The sequence below is a fragment of the Euprymna scolopes genome, chromosome 5 (assembly GCF_053919585.1).
Source record: "Euprymna scolopes isolate OS-2025 chromosome 5, ASM5391958v1, whole genome shotgun sequence".
Classification (NCBI taxonomy): Eukaryota; Metazoa; Mollusca; class Cephalopoda; order Sepiida; family Sepiolidae; genus Euprymna; species Euprymna scolopes.
This window is the reverse complement of record NC_136486.1, coordinates 80,086,137-80,105,426: the sequence shown is the minus strand read 5'-3', so window position 1 is coordinate 80,105,426 and position 19,290 is coordinate 80,086,137. Positions and strand designations below refer to the sequence as shown.

General features: G+C 33.3%; 1 protein-coding gene across 3 annotated transcripts in view; it reads right to left on the bottom strand.

The window, feature by feature from the left end:
- Positions 1–4,431: 4,431 nt before the first annotated feature.
- Positions 4,432–19,290, bottom strand: part of LOC145276880 (ubiquitin-conjugating enzyme E2 R2-like) — a 168,986-nt gene continuing 154,127 nt past the window's right edge. For all 3 annotated transcript variants that reach the window (XM_080128305.1, XM_080128302.1, XM_080128304.1), the window contains one exon: positions 4,432–6,633. In XM_080128305.1, coding sequence (XP_079984431.1) covers positions 6,429–6,633 — 205 coding nt within the window. In that variant the 3' untranslated portion in view covers positions 4,432–6,428. The remainder of the gene's footprint in view (positions 6,634–19,290) is intronic.

The window sequence follows — 19,290 nt, the reverse complement described above, 5'->3', positions numbered from 1 at the left end:
TGTACATTGGACCAGGAAAAATACCCCTAACCACTTCAACATTTTAATGGGATCGATGGACTCGACTCAGGTCACTGATCTAGTTGGCCTTTTCCTTTTAAATGAAATACATTGTATACTCCATAAACAATTCAAACTTGAAGGAGGGCTATATAGAGATGATGCACTTTTCATAACGAATTCTACTAATAAAAATTATGAAAAAGCAATTAAAGCTCTACATAAATTATTTAAAAATTATGGACTTAGTATAAAAATCGACCCTAATAAAAAAATTGTTAATTTCTTAGACATAACCTTAAATCTTGAAAATTCTACCTTTGAACCATACCATAAACCTAACCAATCACTTCTATATGTCCACAATCAATCAAACCACCCTAAATCAATATTAAAATCAATAGTTCCCAATATCGCTCTAAGAATTTCTAGACTGTCTTCTACTAAATCAATATTTACCAAAAATGAAAAATACTATAATGAAGCCCTTAAAAACTCTGGATATAATTCACAAATTAAATTCATAAATGAAAATGATAGAAACATAAACTACATTAAAAATAAACCTATTAAGAGCGTAATAACATAATATGGCAATGTCTTCCCGTATACGAGTTAAGAAAAATAACCAAGAGACAAAAAAAGATAAAACCTAACTACAAATATTAGATAATAATACAAATAAACAGCAAACTAAAACCCGCAAACGTAAGAATAGACACAAGGAGATCCTATGGTTCAACCCCCCCGTATTCCAAAAACCTAGAAACAAACATAGCTAGAGAATTTTTTAAAATATTAGATAAGAACTTTAAAGCCCCCCATAGATATAATAAGATTTTCAATAAGAACACAATTAAAGTCTCTTACTCTACTATGCCTAACCTTCATCAGAAAATAATTAGCTCTAATAATAAGAAAATTAATAAACTACAAAATACAACTATACAAAATACATCGGACTGTAACTGTAGAAGAAAAAATAAATGTCCCCTACAAGGCTCATGTAAAATTAAAAATGTTATCTATAGCTGCACAGTATCAAAAACTCCAAATATACAAGAACCTATCAACAGCCATAACTCAACTACCAGATTAAATAATAACACCAACTTAAATCAATCTACCGATCAATTACTAATCAACCCACCACATTATAATCCAACAATAGACCTAACGGAAAATAATCATAATAATCAAGAGGTAATATATATTGGTTCCACATCTGGCCCAATAAAACATAGAATTTCAACGCACAAACATTCTTTTAAAAATAACTCTCTATCAAACCAAACTACTCTATCCAACTATATTTGGCAACTAAAAAATAGCAATATTTCTTTCAACTTAAAATGGCAAATAATTGAGACTTGCAAATCATATAAACCAGGAGATAAATTTTGTACACTATGTACAAAAGAAACCCTAAAAATTTTAAAATATGAAGATATAAAAAGCACAACCAAACTAGTAAATTCAAGACACGAGCTTCTGACATGTAATCATAAACGTTGGTTTAAATTTAATAAATATAAACCACCTTAAATCATTAAAAATTACTCATTAGTAAAAAACGATTACAATTTTTTTTTTTTTTTTTTAATAAATTAAGTTAGACCAATTACCGCCCTTAGACCCATAAATCAAATAATAAATAAAGCCAATAACACATGACAAGTATCTCCCCTTAAAAACTTGCAAAATAAATATTCTCTCTATATATATTAACTGTAGCGTCTTTAAATCAAAATACGCTAACGGAAACAATTTACTGCACGAGCGTCGCCCTTTTAAAATTCATCATTCAATAAAATAAAAAGCTATAGCAAACATCTAAATGACTACTTTAAACACAGTTCCTGATTTCAAAAAAAGAAAAACTAAAAGGTAACTATCTCTATATATTTTTAAATCAAATTTATTATGTAAATTCAAAAAATATATATTTTTTCTACTCATTTCTATCTCTAACCTATATTAATTTTCTTATAAATTTTAAATCCAAACCTTTTATTTCAATTTTTCAGATTTATCTGCCTTACTTTTAATGCTAGGTTTATTTTTGGTGTCTTTTAAATTCAATAAAAATCCTCCTAAATTTGCTGATGAGGAGACCGTGCTTACCAAAAAAAACTATATATAATTGTTCCACATAACTTCATGTATACCACAAATAAAAAGCACGGATTTCCGAAACGATCGTACAGATAATTGACTTTGTTGTTGTTCCTTCTTATGAAACTGATTTTTAATTTAATTAAAATTTGATTTTTAAATTAAAAAATTTTTTTTTTAATTTTTAAATTATAAATCACATTACTTAATATATATATATATATATATATAGTTGTATTTAACAATATGCAAGAAGCACCTAAGAAATCTGTTAACTAATCAACTATCATTATGTTTGTACCTTCAGAAATGATTTTTTTTTAATTGAGACATAAATTATGACGGACAAAAGCCACTCAAGGATAAGGGTTAACGAGATAGTATTGTTCATCATCCAATTGCATATGAAAGGATTGGAAATGATGGCTAGCATAGGCAAAGTTTGGTTACAGAAGAGGACGGATCAAAAAGTATTTGTTGACATAATGATCATGTAGTCAGTAATCCTGTGATATTGTGTTCCACAGATAGAAAAGTTCTGTTTGGTTTTAGGCACATGGGGAGAGGGGGGGGGGAGAAAAGTTTTTTGCAATGGTGGTAGAGAGACGAGTTCTTGCTGTTAATCTTTTCCAAAAGAGAACCAAAAGAGCTTTATTATACCATGAAAATAATCATATACTAGAGAAAAATTAGCAATGTCTCTTCTGAGAATGGGGCTGTAGGGGAAAAGAGATATTATCCTCCACTAGATTGCAAAGTCGATTTTGTACTCTACAGGCAAGAAAAAGTATCCTGAACAGCAGGTTTCCAGATGTGGCTTCAGCACTCCATTTTAAGATGTATCTGACTCTTATACTGATAGAATTAGGTAATTTCTGGACCTATAGAAAGCAACAGACTTGATGTAAATTTTTGTGCTGTTCTATGATCTTCGATTCAAGAACAAATTTCTCAAGAAAGTAACATCATTCAAAGTGCAGATATCTTCATTAATCTCTCACCTTCAGCTTCTTGAACACCAGGATTTGATCTCATAACCACTCTCCTACAAGAGAAAAATCAGACATAGATTTGTCTTAGTGCCTCAGTCAAGGAGGATTTATTCTGACTAATGACAGAACACTTTAATTCTGCAGTTTTCAGAGTGTAGTGCTTTCATCATGAAGTGATTACTAAATCATTTGTTTTCAAATGTTTTACTCCAAGTGCAAGCCAGAAACCAAAAAATAGTTCTCCATTCTGGTAAGAAAGTCAATAGCTTTGAAAACTACAAATGAAGAGAGTTCCTAACTTCTGATTTAAAATTTATTACACTAAACATCTTTTTTCTAACTCCCTATTTAATACAAGTTTTAAAAAATCAAAACTATTATTAAATGGCTAAATATTAAAAATTTAGTTTTAATTTGACATGAGAATAAAAACAAACTAAAATTTTAACAAGTTTTGGATGAGGAGTTTTTATTTACATGGTTTTTATTTGGACCCTTGTCCAAATCATCAACCTAATATAAATATCATTGTTGATATTAGAAAAAAAAAAACAAAAACAAAAAAAACATGTAAATACAGAGAAAACTAGGTTGCAAGTCAAATAGGATTGGCTGTTTGAGATCAGTTATTTTCAATATTTTTTATATTTTCTCATTAAAGTATACAAAAAAAAAAAAACATTTTTAAAAAATGTCCTCAAATTTATAATTCAAAATTGCTGTTTCATAACTTTGTTGATGTCAGCTGATTAAAAAAAAAGAAAAAAAAAGCTTCTCCCCACAATTTCAGCACAACATATGCTGAAAAACTTAAAAAATCAAACATGCTAATGATTGATAGATATTTATAGTAAATTTGGATAAACTAATTTTATCTCAAAAAAAAAAAAAAAAAAAAAAGGAAAGTCATTATTCTCATTTGTTAGTCTAGCACCAAAAGAGTTGATTTGGCCTCATTCATAATGGCAAACTGAATAGTTTTATATAAATTCATAATGGCAAACTGAATAGTTTTATATAAATTACTTAATTATTGTATCTAAATTACACAAATTAATTCATAGATAAAAACCCTACCAAGCTGGTTCACTTTAAAAAACATTTGTGAATCCCCAATAGATGTCTTAGATTTCCAAATTATTTTGTTGAATTCTATGAACATTTCTTGATCATATATATAGAATATTAGAGCAAGTGAACTGACAGTTTTAGGTATGCGACCAGATTCAAATTTCAATAATAAAAATTTTCTGAATCATCAGATCAAGTTGGAAGTATATCTAATAACTATTATGTCAAATTTTAAAGGAAAAAAAAGACTATATACATATATACATACAATTTGTTTTTATTTGTAGAAGTTTTATTTGACCAGTAACTGTTGCAGCAGACCTATAAGTAGTAAGTGTTATAATGCAGCAGAGACACCATGCTATAAAATGTATCAGCTTCAGAAGAAGAGGGGAGAAGGTAACAAAGTATACCAAAATTACTACTGAATTAGCAGAAAGCTTCTCAGAAAACGTTTAATTATCCTTAATTAGGTGACAAAAAAAAAAAGAGAAAAAAAGATGATCAATTGGTTTTATCGGTATTTCAATTTTTGTATCTGAGAAGAGACTTTTTTTTTTTTTTTTTTAATCATCAGCAATCATGCATCCACCACATTCACACTGAATTCAAACTGACAGATTAAGCACAGACAACCAAAGACAAAAATATGGAAAGTGTAGGGACGGACATGCTAGCTCATCTCACAGTGAGCTTTCATTATGCATGGGACTGGATTGAAGAGGACGAGAAAGAAAATTAATTTGTTTGAATAAACACCCACATTTGGAACTAAGTGTCTCGTTATAAAAACTGTCATACAAATTAAGCAGAAATACTCAAATCATAAGATTATATATTAAAAAATAAATACAAGCAAATATAAGATGGTTGGTTTTACAGAAATATTTCAGTTACAAGCAAAATTTCAAAATAAAGGAAACTCCAGAAAAAAGTTTAACCTTTTAACCGAGGGGAAGGGTTGCTTCCACATGATTTGCAGATAAGTAATAAACCAATGTTTTATGAAAAAAAGAAACCAAAAAATCATCTTAAAAAAAAATTTATTTTAGGACTAAGTATAAATAGATGTGCAATCTATATGATAAACTTGCTTGTTTGACTAAATAGAAATGAAAAAAAGTATTGAGAAAAGAAACATTTTCTTTTGAAATAAAGCACTTTTGGATTTAGGATAGTTTGAAAGAAAATTCTTGACTTGATCAAAGTTTAAACTTAAAAAATGATTTGTATTTTAGTTTCATACAATGGCATTCAATAGTTGGGTAATCTGAATGAAGAAAAAAGTCTCACTGATACAGTTCAGCAAACATTTTTAAAAAAAGGGTCAGAGCATACTTAGTTTTTCTGTCAATATTCAATAGTTCTTACCAAAACTGACAGACTATCTTTACAAATGTTGAAACTTCAACAACACAAACATCACAAGATTCCATTCAGTTTTTAGTCAATAAAAGTGATTTTTGGTTAGCGAAAGTTGAAAACAAAGCTAGCCACACCCATCATTTTCTAATGCAAACTTCTAATAGCTCGATGAAACCATTATCTACATCAAATGGAATAGGAAGATTTGCATGTAACGGAATGAAGAGACAAATTATAGTCAGTCACCAAAATATCAATGACAAGCTGATCGTCTGAAAAGCTATATGGAAAGTGACTTCAAATAAATTAAGATCAAAAAAAATTTCCTTTGAAATAGTTTTTCTTTCACAGACCAATAATGTTTTAACATTTCTTTAAAGTTTATTTAAAAAAAAAAAAAAAAAAAAAAAGTTTGTTTGGAAGCTGAAAAAGCTGTGTAACTTTTGGAATAGTAATCAGAGGAAAAGGGAGAAAACTAATTAAAATCAACTATTAAATTCAGAAACAGATTCAAAAGTTTCTATTCAGTTTTAAAGCTTTTTTTCTCCTCTCCTTAAGGTAGCATGTTGTCAGTGTCAGTTGCCATTTTGACAGAAATTGCCCGACCTTAATTTCTTTTTCTTTCATTTTTTGAAAAGGAAGGTTTCAGTTGTTGAACTAGATATTCACAAAGTTGTCCAGTAGTGGACCAAGTGAAGTCGGAAATAATCTTTTCTTCCCACAAAAACCAGAGAGAGAGAGAGAGAGAGAGAGAGATTTTTGAAATTTTCTTTTTATTAACTTCCCTTCTCGACTCAGAATTCCTTCTGATTGACCTCTCCCACCTCATGAGGTCACCCCCACCCAACGTTGCCCCTTCAATAAACTATCACACTGAATGTCCTATCAAGACTCATTTCCTGACCCCTCATCATCGTCTGCATGGTCCTCCTCTTCATCATCAAGATAAACATCATCTTCATCATAATAATCTAAATCAGTATGGCTTTCTGTTGTCTTGGGTCGTCCACTGACACAATACTCTTGCAGTGTTGTCGGTACGATCACACCATCACGTTCAGCATCAGCAATTGTGGCTTGCACTTGTTTCCTAGAATTAGGAGAGAAAAAAACATGGTAAATAAGACTTCAAAATTTATATAAAACTAGCAGGGGTACCTGGCGTTGCCCGAGTGGAGGATATTTTGGCACAAGGACAAAGCAATATTAAAAATGGCTTTCACGTGGTTAAAAAAAAAAAAAAAAAAAAAAAAAAAAAAGATAGGTCGGTTTCAGTAATTAGTTTTCCACGTTAACTATTAAGCCAAAGTGGGCACAAGGATGAAATAAAAAAAAAAAAATTAAAGATAGAGAGGTGGGATGGAACTTCAAAACATAGGATAATTAGTCTTGCTCGCTAACCATTAGGCCAAAGTGAATAGTGTATTCAATGAGTTGGTAATTAACTTAAGAATCGTAGGAGTCGCCACACAGAAGCAGAAATGAATGTTGCTTTCAAAATTGGCCAAAGGCCAGGTAAGCTTGCCGCTTTCTGTTGGTATTTATTCGTTTTCCCACAAAAAACAAAATTTGACGCAATTTGCTTAAAAGGGAAATTTTCTCAATATGGAAAGGTTTCCCCCTCCATTGACTGAGAACTAATCTCATTTTGGTGCAGTGCAAGAGCGAACACCACAGGCCATTGAGCTGTCATTCGCAGTTGAACAGTTTCGCTTTATACGAAAAAGCCAAGCAAACACTTGAGAAATCGGCACGTTGGAAATTTTGTTTAACTCAATTCAATAAAGATAAAGACACTGTCCATTTGCGGATCTGAAATATTACAATCTGGAAAGTATGTGAAAACTTCTCCCAGAATCTAACCGACACGAGAACCCCCACCAAAAAAGTCTTTTGTGGCCATACGCAAACACACGTGACCATTTTGCCTTTTATATATTAGACTAGGGGTACCCGGTGTTGCCCGAGTGTTTGGAGGTTGGGTAAATCAAAACTCCGGTAAAATAAAAACAAAAGGTTTTGGTAGGTAAGTATGAGGATCGAACCGGAACCCTTGAGGCAAAGTTGGAAATTAAAGTGTGAAAAAATAAAAAGTGCGACGTTAACCATTGGGCCACCGCGAAATACTAATGGAAACACGTTTGAATTTATTTAATTATTTAGAATTGGCAGGTGAACGTTTTAATGACTTAATGAGGTCAACTTTGACTGAGAGGTAGCATTTTATTTACTGCAGGAACGCTTTTTTTATTTTTATTTTCCCAAGATGTTGGGCAGGGGGGGGGCAGCTCCCCATAAAAAGGGGATTGTCCAAATTGCAATTGTCTGATATAAGGAAAATATTTCCACATTGATTGCTTTCGGATATTTCCGGCGGTCGCGACTGGAAAAATACCGCCAGAATTAGTGCAGCTTTTATTACACGAAAAAGCCTAATCCACATGCGGCAACCGAAAAATATTGAATATCTATCTTTCCGAAGTCGAGCAAATTAAATAGACAGGCGACCTCCATTGTTAACTCATAGATATTATAATTTATATGTGATATAAAAAGTTTTAAGTTGTGAGCCGACTGACCGCTTCTCGGAAAAAAAGCCTTTGACGGACATACACAAAAAGCGAACATACATACATACATTTTCGCTTTTATATTTATAGATGAAAGATACTTTAGAAATAAAATTGCAAGATCATCTAAGAAACAACATTTTGAAGTGTCTACTCTTCAATCATCGATTGTTGTTAAATGTTCGTAAATATTTTACAGCATTTATCTTTTTAAATCTACAATAAATTTAGTTGAAATTAGAACTTTTTATAAAAGTATTATTTGTGACAACCCCTGACCAAAAAGCACCCAGCCAATACTCCACTGAATTACTCCCTAGCCAACTGCCCTATACCCGACAGCACACCCTATGCATCCACATTGTCTACAACCTCCGATGTGCGAAATGTAATGAATCCTACATAGGTAGCACCACCAGACCGTTGCACATACGAATTGAACATTTGAACACCCAAATCTCCTCTTTTTACAAACACATCACATCTTGCAACAACACACTTCACAATATCCACATCAACATCCATGTTAGAAACTTGGGTGACCTAATACAGTGGAAGCTTTCCTCATCCATAAACATAAATCTTTCATAAATAAGAGACATGAACTCTGTTCCCCCTTCATCATATAATATATCTCCTACACCCTGTTGTCACTCCTCCCTAAAGAAAGCCTTTTTTCTCCAACCCTACCATGCCCTATCAATCAGATTCATTCTATTTATCTAAATAACTGATCAAATACTATATTATATTAGCCCTATCAATATCTTTACTAACTACATGCCCAGATTATTCAACACCCACATCTATTTGTACCCTTACACATGCGGGCATGTTCTGGTGTATGTGCACACATATATCCTAAGAACAAATAACCAACACATAATTAAATGTACATTTACTGCGTCCGTGTGTGTACATTGGTTTACTAAATCCCTGGTGACCATGGCTATGTACATAATGCAAGACTCTATAAAACTTAATTACTCACTGCATGCACGTGTGTATACATTGGTATCATAAAAAACGATTTCAGAAGTGTCTATCCACAACAACAAAAAAAAAAAAAAAGGGAGGGGGGAGTAAAAAGAAGAAAAATATATAAAATAAATAAATAACAATAATCATAATAACATATTGAAAAATAAATACTATTAATATAATCAAACATAAAGCAACAATTTAATATCTGTTAACAATACCCAATAACTAAGTTTAACTAAAAAAAAAAAAAAAAAAATAGTAATAATAATAATAACTTACCAGCTAATCGATGCCACACGCTTAACATTGAAATTTAATTCACTAGTCAGACTACAGCTCACGATAAAGACAAAAAGAGGAAGAGGGTAGAGGAACGGAAAGGGGAAAAAGGGGGAAGGGTAAGAAAGAGGGGAAGAAGGGAAGTGTATATATGAATATACCAGCATATATAAAATAAAAAAATAAATAGAAAACTCAGTAAAGTAAATTAAGTACATATATATATATATATATATATATATATATACATACACACACATATATATATACACACATATATATATATATATACACACACGTGTGTATAAAAAAAATAAAATGAATCTATAAACAAGTAAATAAATGGAAATAAAATTAAAAAAGTAAAAATAAAGTACTGATAAATTAACGAAGTAAAATGTTATATTTTATCACACACAAGATTTAATTAGAACCTAAAGCCAGTCACTATTAATTTGACTGTTTTCTGCATGGTAGTTTTAATTGATCTTCCTGTCTCATTACCATGTTGGTTTCTCTTTTGAAACACTCGTTTTTTTTACACCTTTTATCTTTTTGACAAAGGGATATTATTCCAAAATATCAAAGTCCCCCCCCCCAAAAAAAAAACAGTCTCTCTTTCCCTCTCTCTTGTGCAAGCATCTGTTGTGACCGACAATGCTGTAGATGATCTTGGATTAACATATTTTGAATTTTGTAAGGTTTTCCGTCCCATCTATCTCTTTCCCGGCATAAATTTTGGCTCACCAAGCATCTCGATCCCAGGACAGTGCTATCCATTGCTCACATTCTACACCAAAATCTTTGAAATCTCGCTTTAGCACATCCTTGAATCTGACCAACATGCCGAGTACCCTCTTTCAAAACACCATGTAATACATTGTGAGGTAGGCATTCACATGACATTCGGTTTACATGGCCTGCCCACCGAAGTCTCAAACTTAAATCTCAAGGAAAGTGTATCCGAACCTATTCATCTGAAGAGCTCTTTGTTTGTCATTCTGTCCTCCCATGACACGCCAATAATTGATCGAAGACATCTTGTATGAAAGGCACTAACCCTGGACTCTTGAGGACGATATGCAGACCACGTATCAGCTCCATAGAGAAGGACACTCAACACACAATCTTCGTACACACAGACTCCTCTTGATGGTCAGATGCTTGTTCTTCCAAATACACTGCGTGAACCTCTCAAATGTGGTAGAGGCTTGGCTAAGTTGCATGCTAAGTATGGGGTAAAGAGTAATGTTTTTGGTGATGGTGTCTTTGCATTTATCCATATTCTCCAGGGTTACATTATCTATTGTAAAATTAACACTCTCTGATTATTGGGAGAGGATGGCAATTTTCTTAAGACTGATTGTTAGTCCGAAATGTCTACAAGAGTTTGAGAAAGAATCTAGAAGTCATTGAAGATCCTCAGTGGAAGATGTGCAAAGAGCAGCATCATCAGTGTAGATGAGTTCGCAGACAACTAGTTCCTGAACTGTCAACTTGGCTTGGTATCGTGCAAGAGTAAAAAAATTTCCATCATAACAGGTGACCCCCCATAGATTTATTGACATTCTGATATGCTTGTTTGAAAACAAAGGAGAATTCTAGCGAAAGAACTGACCCATCAAATTATCGCCCCATTACTCTCCTCCCACTTTTCGCCAAAATATTTGAGACCATAATTAACCATGCTCTAATCCGGCACCTTCCGGCTAAACTTCTGACTGACAAACAATATGGATTTAGACAAGCCCGTTCCACAGCAGATATCCTCACTGTAATCTCTGAACGTATATACCATTCACTGGACAAAGCGGGGGAGGGCAGAGCGGTAGCTCTAGATATATCTAAGGCTTTTGACAGGGTATGGCACAAGGGTCTCTTCAGGAAAATTAGATCATATGGTATCACTGGTAGAATACTTAACATAATTAAATCCTTCTTAGAGAAGAGAAAAATCCAGGTTGTCCTCGACAGTCGTACATCTAAACAGTGTGATATAAATGCGGGAGTGCCTCAGGGGTCTATCCTTGGGCCTCTATTGTTCCTAATATTTATTAATGACCTCCCCGACAAAACTGCCTCTGAGATGGGTATATATGCTGATGACACCACACTCTATAACAGGCATGACAGGAAAACAAATGAACACATAACTAAAGAAATGGCAAAAACACTAGAGGATGACCTCCAATCTGTAGTGGAATGGTGACAAAAATGGTTGGTCACATTCAATGCTGCCAAGACTAAACTGGGTTCCTTCAATAATTACAAGAAACCTTCTCTGCCACCAATAGCAATGGCCAGTGACTCCCTGTCTGAGAGTACATCTTTCAAACTGCTTGGCCTAATGTTCACAGTAAACATGAGTTGGAACAATTATATTGAAAACATTGCCAGGGCCACTGCGAAAAAGGTAGGCTCTCTCTACCGTGCTAGAAAACTACTGACCTGAAAGTATCCTGTACCTTTATAAGGCCACCATTCGCCCATGTATGGAATATTGTTGTCACATTTGGGCTGGTGCATCTACTGCTAGTCTCTCGCTCCTAAACAAGATTCAAAAGAGAGTCGCCAATCTGATAGGCCCTGAACTGGCATCTAGGCTTCAGCCTCTGTCCCATCGACGAAATGTTACATCCCTCTGCCTGTTCTACAAGTATTTTAATGGTGAATGCTCTGACGAACCGCAGACACTTGTGCCCTCACGACGTAGACACCCTCGACAAACCCGATAGGCAGTTAAATCCCACCCCCACACAGTAGAGATCCCTAGATGTAAAAGATCTTTTTACTCCAGTAGTTTCTTCCCCAGAACCGCTAGACTCTGGAATTCCATTCCAGGTCCCTGCTTCCCTAACTGTACTGACATGCAGAAGTTCAAGTGTAACGTGAACCGACATCTTGCTGCCCAAATCCCAACATAGTGCCCGAGCAGTTGCTGCCCCTGATAGTAGCCCCCTACACCACAGTGTGGCAATGTGCCTTGTTTGGGGTGAAAAAAAAAAAAAAAAAAAAAAAATCATCCCGAACAGGGCTGGGACAAGCATGCAGCCCCGTTTGACTCTACAATTGATCGGAAACCAGTCAGACAAGTCTCCCCCATATTGAACTTGCCCATGCATGTTCTCGTTAAATGCTTTGATGAGTGAAAACAGGATAGGGGGACAACCTGCTTTCTCAAGGACGAGAAATAGAGCTCCTCTGTCGACCAAGTCAAATGTTTTGTCAGGTCTATGAAAGCCATATATATTGGTTGTCACTGTTCTCATGCCTTCTCCTGAAGCTGTCTGGCACAGAAGATCATGTCCGTAGTTGACCGACATGCCCTATTGTAATTCAGGATACAGTTTTGTCAATTTTCTGTAGATGTGAAAGGAGCAGATGGGCCATCATTTTTCCAGTTATACTAAGAAGCAAGATGTCACGGTAATTGTTGCAATCCCCTCTTGAACCTTTGTTTTTGAAAAGTGTTCTAATTTTTGCATCTTTGAAATCTTGCGGAATAGTTTTGTGGGCCCAGCAGTTGAGGATAAGCCGATGGAGGTGTTCAGTAAGAACCTCTTAGCCTGCTTTGAGGAGCTCAGCAGATATTCCGTCCTTACCTGCATCTTTATTGTTGCAGAAAGCAAATATTACCTACCTCTTGAATGGTTGGTTCTTCTGGTTCATTTAGGGTTGAGAAAGGATTAATCGACTGAAATACCTGATGAGACACGCTGCTGTTACCATTACACAAGTCAGTGTGATGCTCAATCCATCAATCTAATTTCTCAGAATTATCCATGATTGTCGTACCGTCTTTACACTGAAGGATACCAAGTGATTGTTTGGAGGGCTCTAATGCAGCAGACTTTATTCCAGAGTATATTCCTCAAATGTCTCCTGCATCATGGGCTGTTTCAATTGCAGAGCAAAGAGAATCCCAATACTCCTTCACACATTTTTTAGTGGCCCTTTGAGCTTCAGCACAGCATTTCCTGTGGTATTCTTTACTTTTCCAAGTTGTTCTGATTTTATGGGAGAGAAGGGCATGTCGTTTTTCTTTGAGAACTGGCTGGATGGTCGAAAGTGCGATAGAAAACCAATCTGGGTTTCTTCTGGCCTGTCTCCCAAAAACATCAACAGTAGTCTTGGATTGATTTCTTCATTGTAGCCCAGTACTGTTCTGGATCAGTCACCCCATCTGTAGCTGTTTTCAACTGTTCAGACAATGTCTCGCAGAACTCATCGCATTTGGAGAGGTCAATCTTAAGCAATTTAACAACTTTCTTATGGTAGGGCTTTGGTTGAAGCACCATTCGAGACACTACAAAGCTGTAATCTGTGTCATAGGCTGCACTGTGGTATATTTGTGTGTTGTGTACTTTGCTCTTGTTATTTATTTTGGTTATGACAAAGTTGATGCCAGCAGGATGATCTTGGATGAGACTAGGACACCTTATGAAAAAAGTTACCTGGGAATAGTGTATTTGTGATGATTAGGTTGTTTCTGCAGCAGAGCTCAAGGAGGCGTTGCCCATTTTCATTTATACTTCCAACTCCAAACTTTCAGAGGCATTGTAGCCAGCTTGTGTAATCGACCCCGACCCGAACATTCATATCTCCAAGCAACACTGTGTGTTCTTTTTCAGAGCATGTTCTTAGCTTTTCCTCTAATTGTTCATAGAAGACATTTTTCACTGATTCTTCGGCATCAAGAATTCCCGTGTAAGCAGACAAGATGAGAACACTACCCTGCTTTGTGTTGAGCCTCAGATGTGAGAGACTGTCAGATGTTGCTAATGGGGTCTGAATGCTTGGAATGAGACTGTTCCTCACAGCAAACCCAGTGCCGTACATTCTTACTTCTACTTTCTGTCTATCAAATCAGTAAAATGTATAATTTTCCTTTTTGATGGTGCCACTTCCAGAGAGCCTCATTTCTTGCAGTGTTGCAGTATCAATGAGCAGTTCTCGATAAATCACGGCAGTTTTTTTTAGATTTCTTGAGTGAATAACAGGTAACGTGTGGTGAAGTGATAGCACCTAATTGATCAAGGGCTGTCTGACTTGAGCGAGCGGTAGCTTATAAAACTAAACAGTCTCTCCGACTGATGATTGCAGTCCCTAGTGCCTGGCTACATCACCATTAGCCATAGCTTATAACTGGTAACTACTGTAACCCTGTTTGTTTCAACAGCTATGACTGTGAGGCAGTTGGTTCTGCTTGGTAGATGTGATATTGTTGGTAATAGTTTGGATCCTTGCTAGGACTGTTAAGCTTGTTTGGATGGTCCTTGCATTGAGCAAATGAATCTATCGCCCGAACTCTCCCTGTATCTGAGGAAAGACTAAAACAGTAAGTCCCCATTTACTAATTTCATATGTGATGTTACATGCAACTTTGAAAAATAAATAGACGTACGGTATTTCACTATTCCACAAGATTTCCACCTGTTTGTCTATTTTTGTTAATTTTCCACACCACTTCTCACACCGGTAACTCACATTGCTATAGCCTTCTAATACACTTATATTTTATTTCCCAGTAATGTTTCAAGTAGTAATACACATGGACAGAAAAAATGCTTTGGATAATTACAGATTGCAAGGTAGTTCTACTAAAATAGCCATATTTGTTTTTTTTAAACCAAAGCACTTCAAGTCTTCAAATTACTACTGTTTTGTTCAGAAATTAATATACTTTCAAATGAATTAAAATATATAATGTACATTCATATTTATTAAGAGTTTTAAGCAAATAAAGTGATAAAAATGTGAACGTCATAAAATGGCGTTTTCGGTAAGGTTTTGTAATGACCTCCTTTGATTTCTAAAGGCCTGTACCGTGATTGTATGAAGAATAAACACCTTCAACCGTACTGTGATTGTATGAAGAATAAACACCTTCAACCTTGAAAATAGAAATCAACAAATTTTTCAAATTTAGTGTTTGTTTATTTATTGAATCGTGTTATTTTTAAATAGTATTTTCAAGTTAAATTCAAGTTTTACAATATTTTTATTTTATTAATTTGTTAACTGGAAGTACAAATAGTTACAAAACACCCTCCTCTCCCCATATTAAGAATGGCTTTCGAAATAATAGCGTTATTATTTCAGCACGGTTCAATAAGTGCACAAGTACCTGGAATTTCCAAAATTTCGTAACGCAGCTTCTTGTTAAATTAAAACTAAATACAACATTTGCTGACTTATTTACCTGTCGAATACACACACACTATATATATATATATATAATTTTCTGTAAGATATTTATTTGAAATTGAAACAGCATTTTGCAGTTAAGACAAAACAAAAATGAAGTAACGGTTCGTATTCCAATCCACAGAGGTACGAAAAAGTTGTCAAAAACAAATGTTATCAAAGGCAAGAAAAGTTATTTTTCTACCTAACTGGATACTTTTTTTTTTTTTTTTTTTTTTAAAATGTAAAATGCTTATTCGGTTCGAAAAACAAGTAGTGTTGAGCGAGCGCTACCGAAGAACAAGAAAAATGTCCAAATTGTCTCTTTACATTTTTGAAGTCTCAACAAAGATTTAAAAATAAGAAATGAAAGAAAATGATGAAGGAAACCCACCCAATAAATGTTACGGTGAGATTTATTGGGTGGATTTCATTCACCATTTTGCTTTATTTCTTATTTTGAAGTGATTATCAAGACTTGAAAAATGTAAATAGAAATTGCGGCCATATTTTCTTTTCGGGTAAACTAAATATTACTAACTTTTCGAACCGAATAAATATTTTACATTAAATAAAACACTAAAAAACTTATTCAGTTAGGTAGAAAAGTAACTTATCTTGCTTTGAATAACATTTGTTATATGTGTGTGTGTGTGTGTGTGTGCATATGTGTGTATATGCATATATATATGTGTGTGTGAATATGCATATATATATATGTGTGTGTGTATATATGCATATACATATGTGTGTGTGTATATATATGCATATATATATGTGTGTGTGTATATATATGCATATATATATGTGTGTGTGTATATATATGCATATATATATGTGTGTGTATATATGCATATATATATGTGTGTGTATATATGCATATATATATGTGTGTGTATATATGCATATATATATGTGTGTGTATATATGCATATATATATGTGTGTGTATATATGCATATATATATGTGTGTGTGTATATGCATATATATGTGTGTGTGTGCATAGGCATATATATATGTGTGTGTGTGTGTGTGTGTGTATATGCATATATATATGTGTGTGTGTATATGCATATATATATGTGTGTGTGTATATGCATATATATGTGTCTTTATATGCATATATGTGTCTGTGTATATGCATATATATATATACGTGTGTGTGTATGCATATATACGTGTGTGTACATGCATATATATATATATACGCGAGTGTGTGTATATGCATATATATACGCGAGTGTGTGTATATGCATATATATACGCGAGTGTGTGTGTGTATATGCATATATATACGCGAGTGTGTGTGTGTATATGCATATATATACGCGAGTGTGTGTGTGTATATGCATATATATACGCGAGTGTGTGTGTGTATATGCATATATATACGCGAGTGTGTGTGTATATGCATATACATATACACGAGTCTGTGTGTATATGCATATATATACGCGAGTGTGTGTGTATATGCATATATATATGCGAGTGTGTGTGTATATGCATACGGATACGCGAGTGTGTGTGTATATGCATATAGATACGCGAGTGTGTGTATATGCATATAGATACGCGAGTGTGTATATGCGTATATATGTATATATTTGTGTGATATGCATATATATATGTGTGTATATGCATATGTGTGTGTATATGCATATGTGTGTGTCTGTATATGCATATATGTGTGTGTGTATATGCATGTACATATGTGTGTGTATATGCATGTATATATGTGTGTGTATATGCATGTATATATGTGTGTGTGTATATGCATGTATATATGTGTGTGTGTATATGCATGTATATATGTGTGTGTGTATATGCATATATATATGTGTGTGTATATGCATATATATATATGTGTGTGTATATGCATATATATATATATGTGTGTGTATATGCATATATATGTGTGTGTGTATGCGTATATATATGTGTGTGTGTATATGCATATATATATGCGTGTGTATATGCATATATATGTGTGTGTGTATATGCATATATATATGTGTGTGTGTATATGCATATATATATGTGTGTGTGTATAAGCATATATATGTGTGTGTATATGCATATATATGTGTGTGTATATGCATATATATGTGTGTGTATATGCATATATATATGTGTGTGTATATGCATATATGTGTGTGTATATGCATATATATATGTGTGTGTGTGTATATGCATATATATATATACGTGTGTGTATATGCATATATATATATATGTGTGTATATGCATATATATATATGTGTGTGTGTATGCATATATATATGTGTGTGTGTGTATATATGCATATATATATATATATATGTGTGTGTGTGTATATGCATATATATATATGTGTGTGTGTGTATATGCATATTTATATATATGTGTGTGTATATGCATATATATATATATGTGTGTGTATATGCATATATATATATATGTGTGTGTATATGCATATATATATATGTGTGTGTATATGCATATATATATATGTGTGTGTGTATATGCATATATATATATATACGTGTGTGTATATGCATATATATATATGTGTATGTGTGTATATGCATATATATATATACGTGTGTGTATATGCATATATATATATGTGTGTGTATATGCATATATATATATGTGTGTGTGTATGCATATATATATGTGTGTGTGTGTATATATGCATATATATATGTGCGTGTGTGTATATGCATATATATATATATATATATATGTGTGTGTGTGTATATATGCATATATATATATATATGTGTGTGTGTGTCTGTATATGCATATAACTATATGTGTGTGTGTCTGTATATGCATATATATATATGTGTGTGTGTGTATATGCATATATATATGTGTGTGTGTATATGCATATATATATGTGTGTGTGTGTATATGCATATATATGTGTGTGTGTATATGCATATATATATGTGTGTGTTTGTGTGTATATATGCATATATATATGTGTGTGTGTGTATATGCATATATATATATGTGTGTGTGTCTGTATATGCATATAACTATATGTGTGTGTGTATATGCATATAACTATGTGTGTGTATATGCATATAACTGTGTGTGTGTGTATATGCATATAACTATGTGTGTGAGTGTATATGCATATATATATGTGTGTGTATGTGCATATATATATGTGTGTGTAGGTGCATATATATATATGTGTGTGTGTATATGCATATATATATGTGTGTGTGTGTGTATATGCATATATATATATGTGTGTGTGTGTATATGCATATATATATATGTGTGTGTGTGTATATGCATATATATATATGTGTGTGTGTGTGTATATGCATATATATATATGTGTGTGTGTGTGTGTGTATATGCATATATATATATGTGTGTGTGTGTGTGTGTATATGCATATATATATGTGTGTGTATATGCATATATATATATATATATATATGTGTGTGTGTGTGTATATGCATATATATATGTGTGTTTATATGCATATATATATATATGTGTGTGTATATGCATATATATATATGTGTGTGTATATGCATATATATATATGTGTGTGCATATGCATATATATATGTGTGTGTGTGTGCATATGCATATATATATGTGTGTGTGCATATGCATATATATGTGTGTGCATATGCATATATATATATGTGTGTGTGTGCATATGCATATATATGTGTGTGTGTGCATATGCATATATATGTGTGTGTGTGCATATGCATAT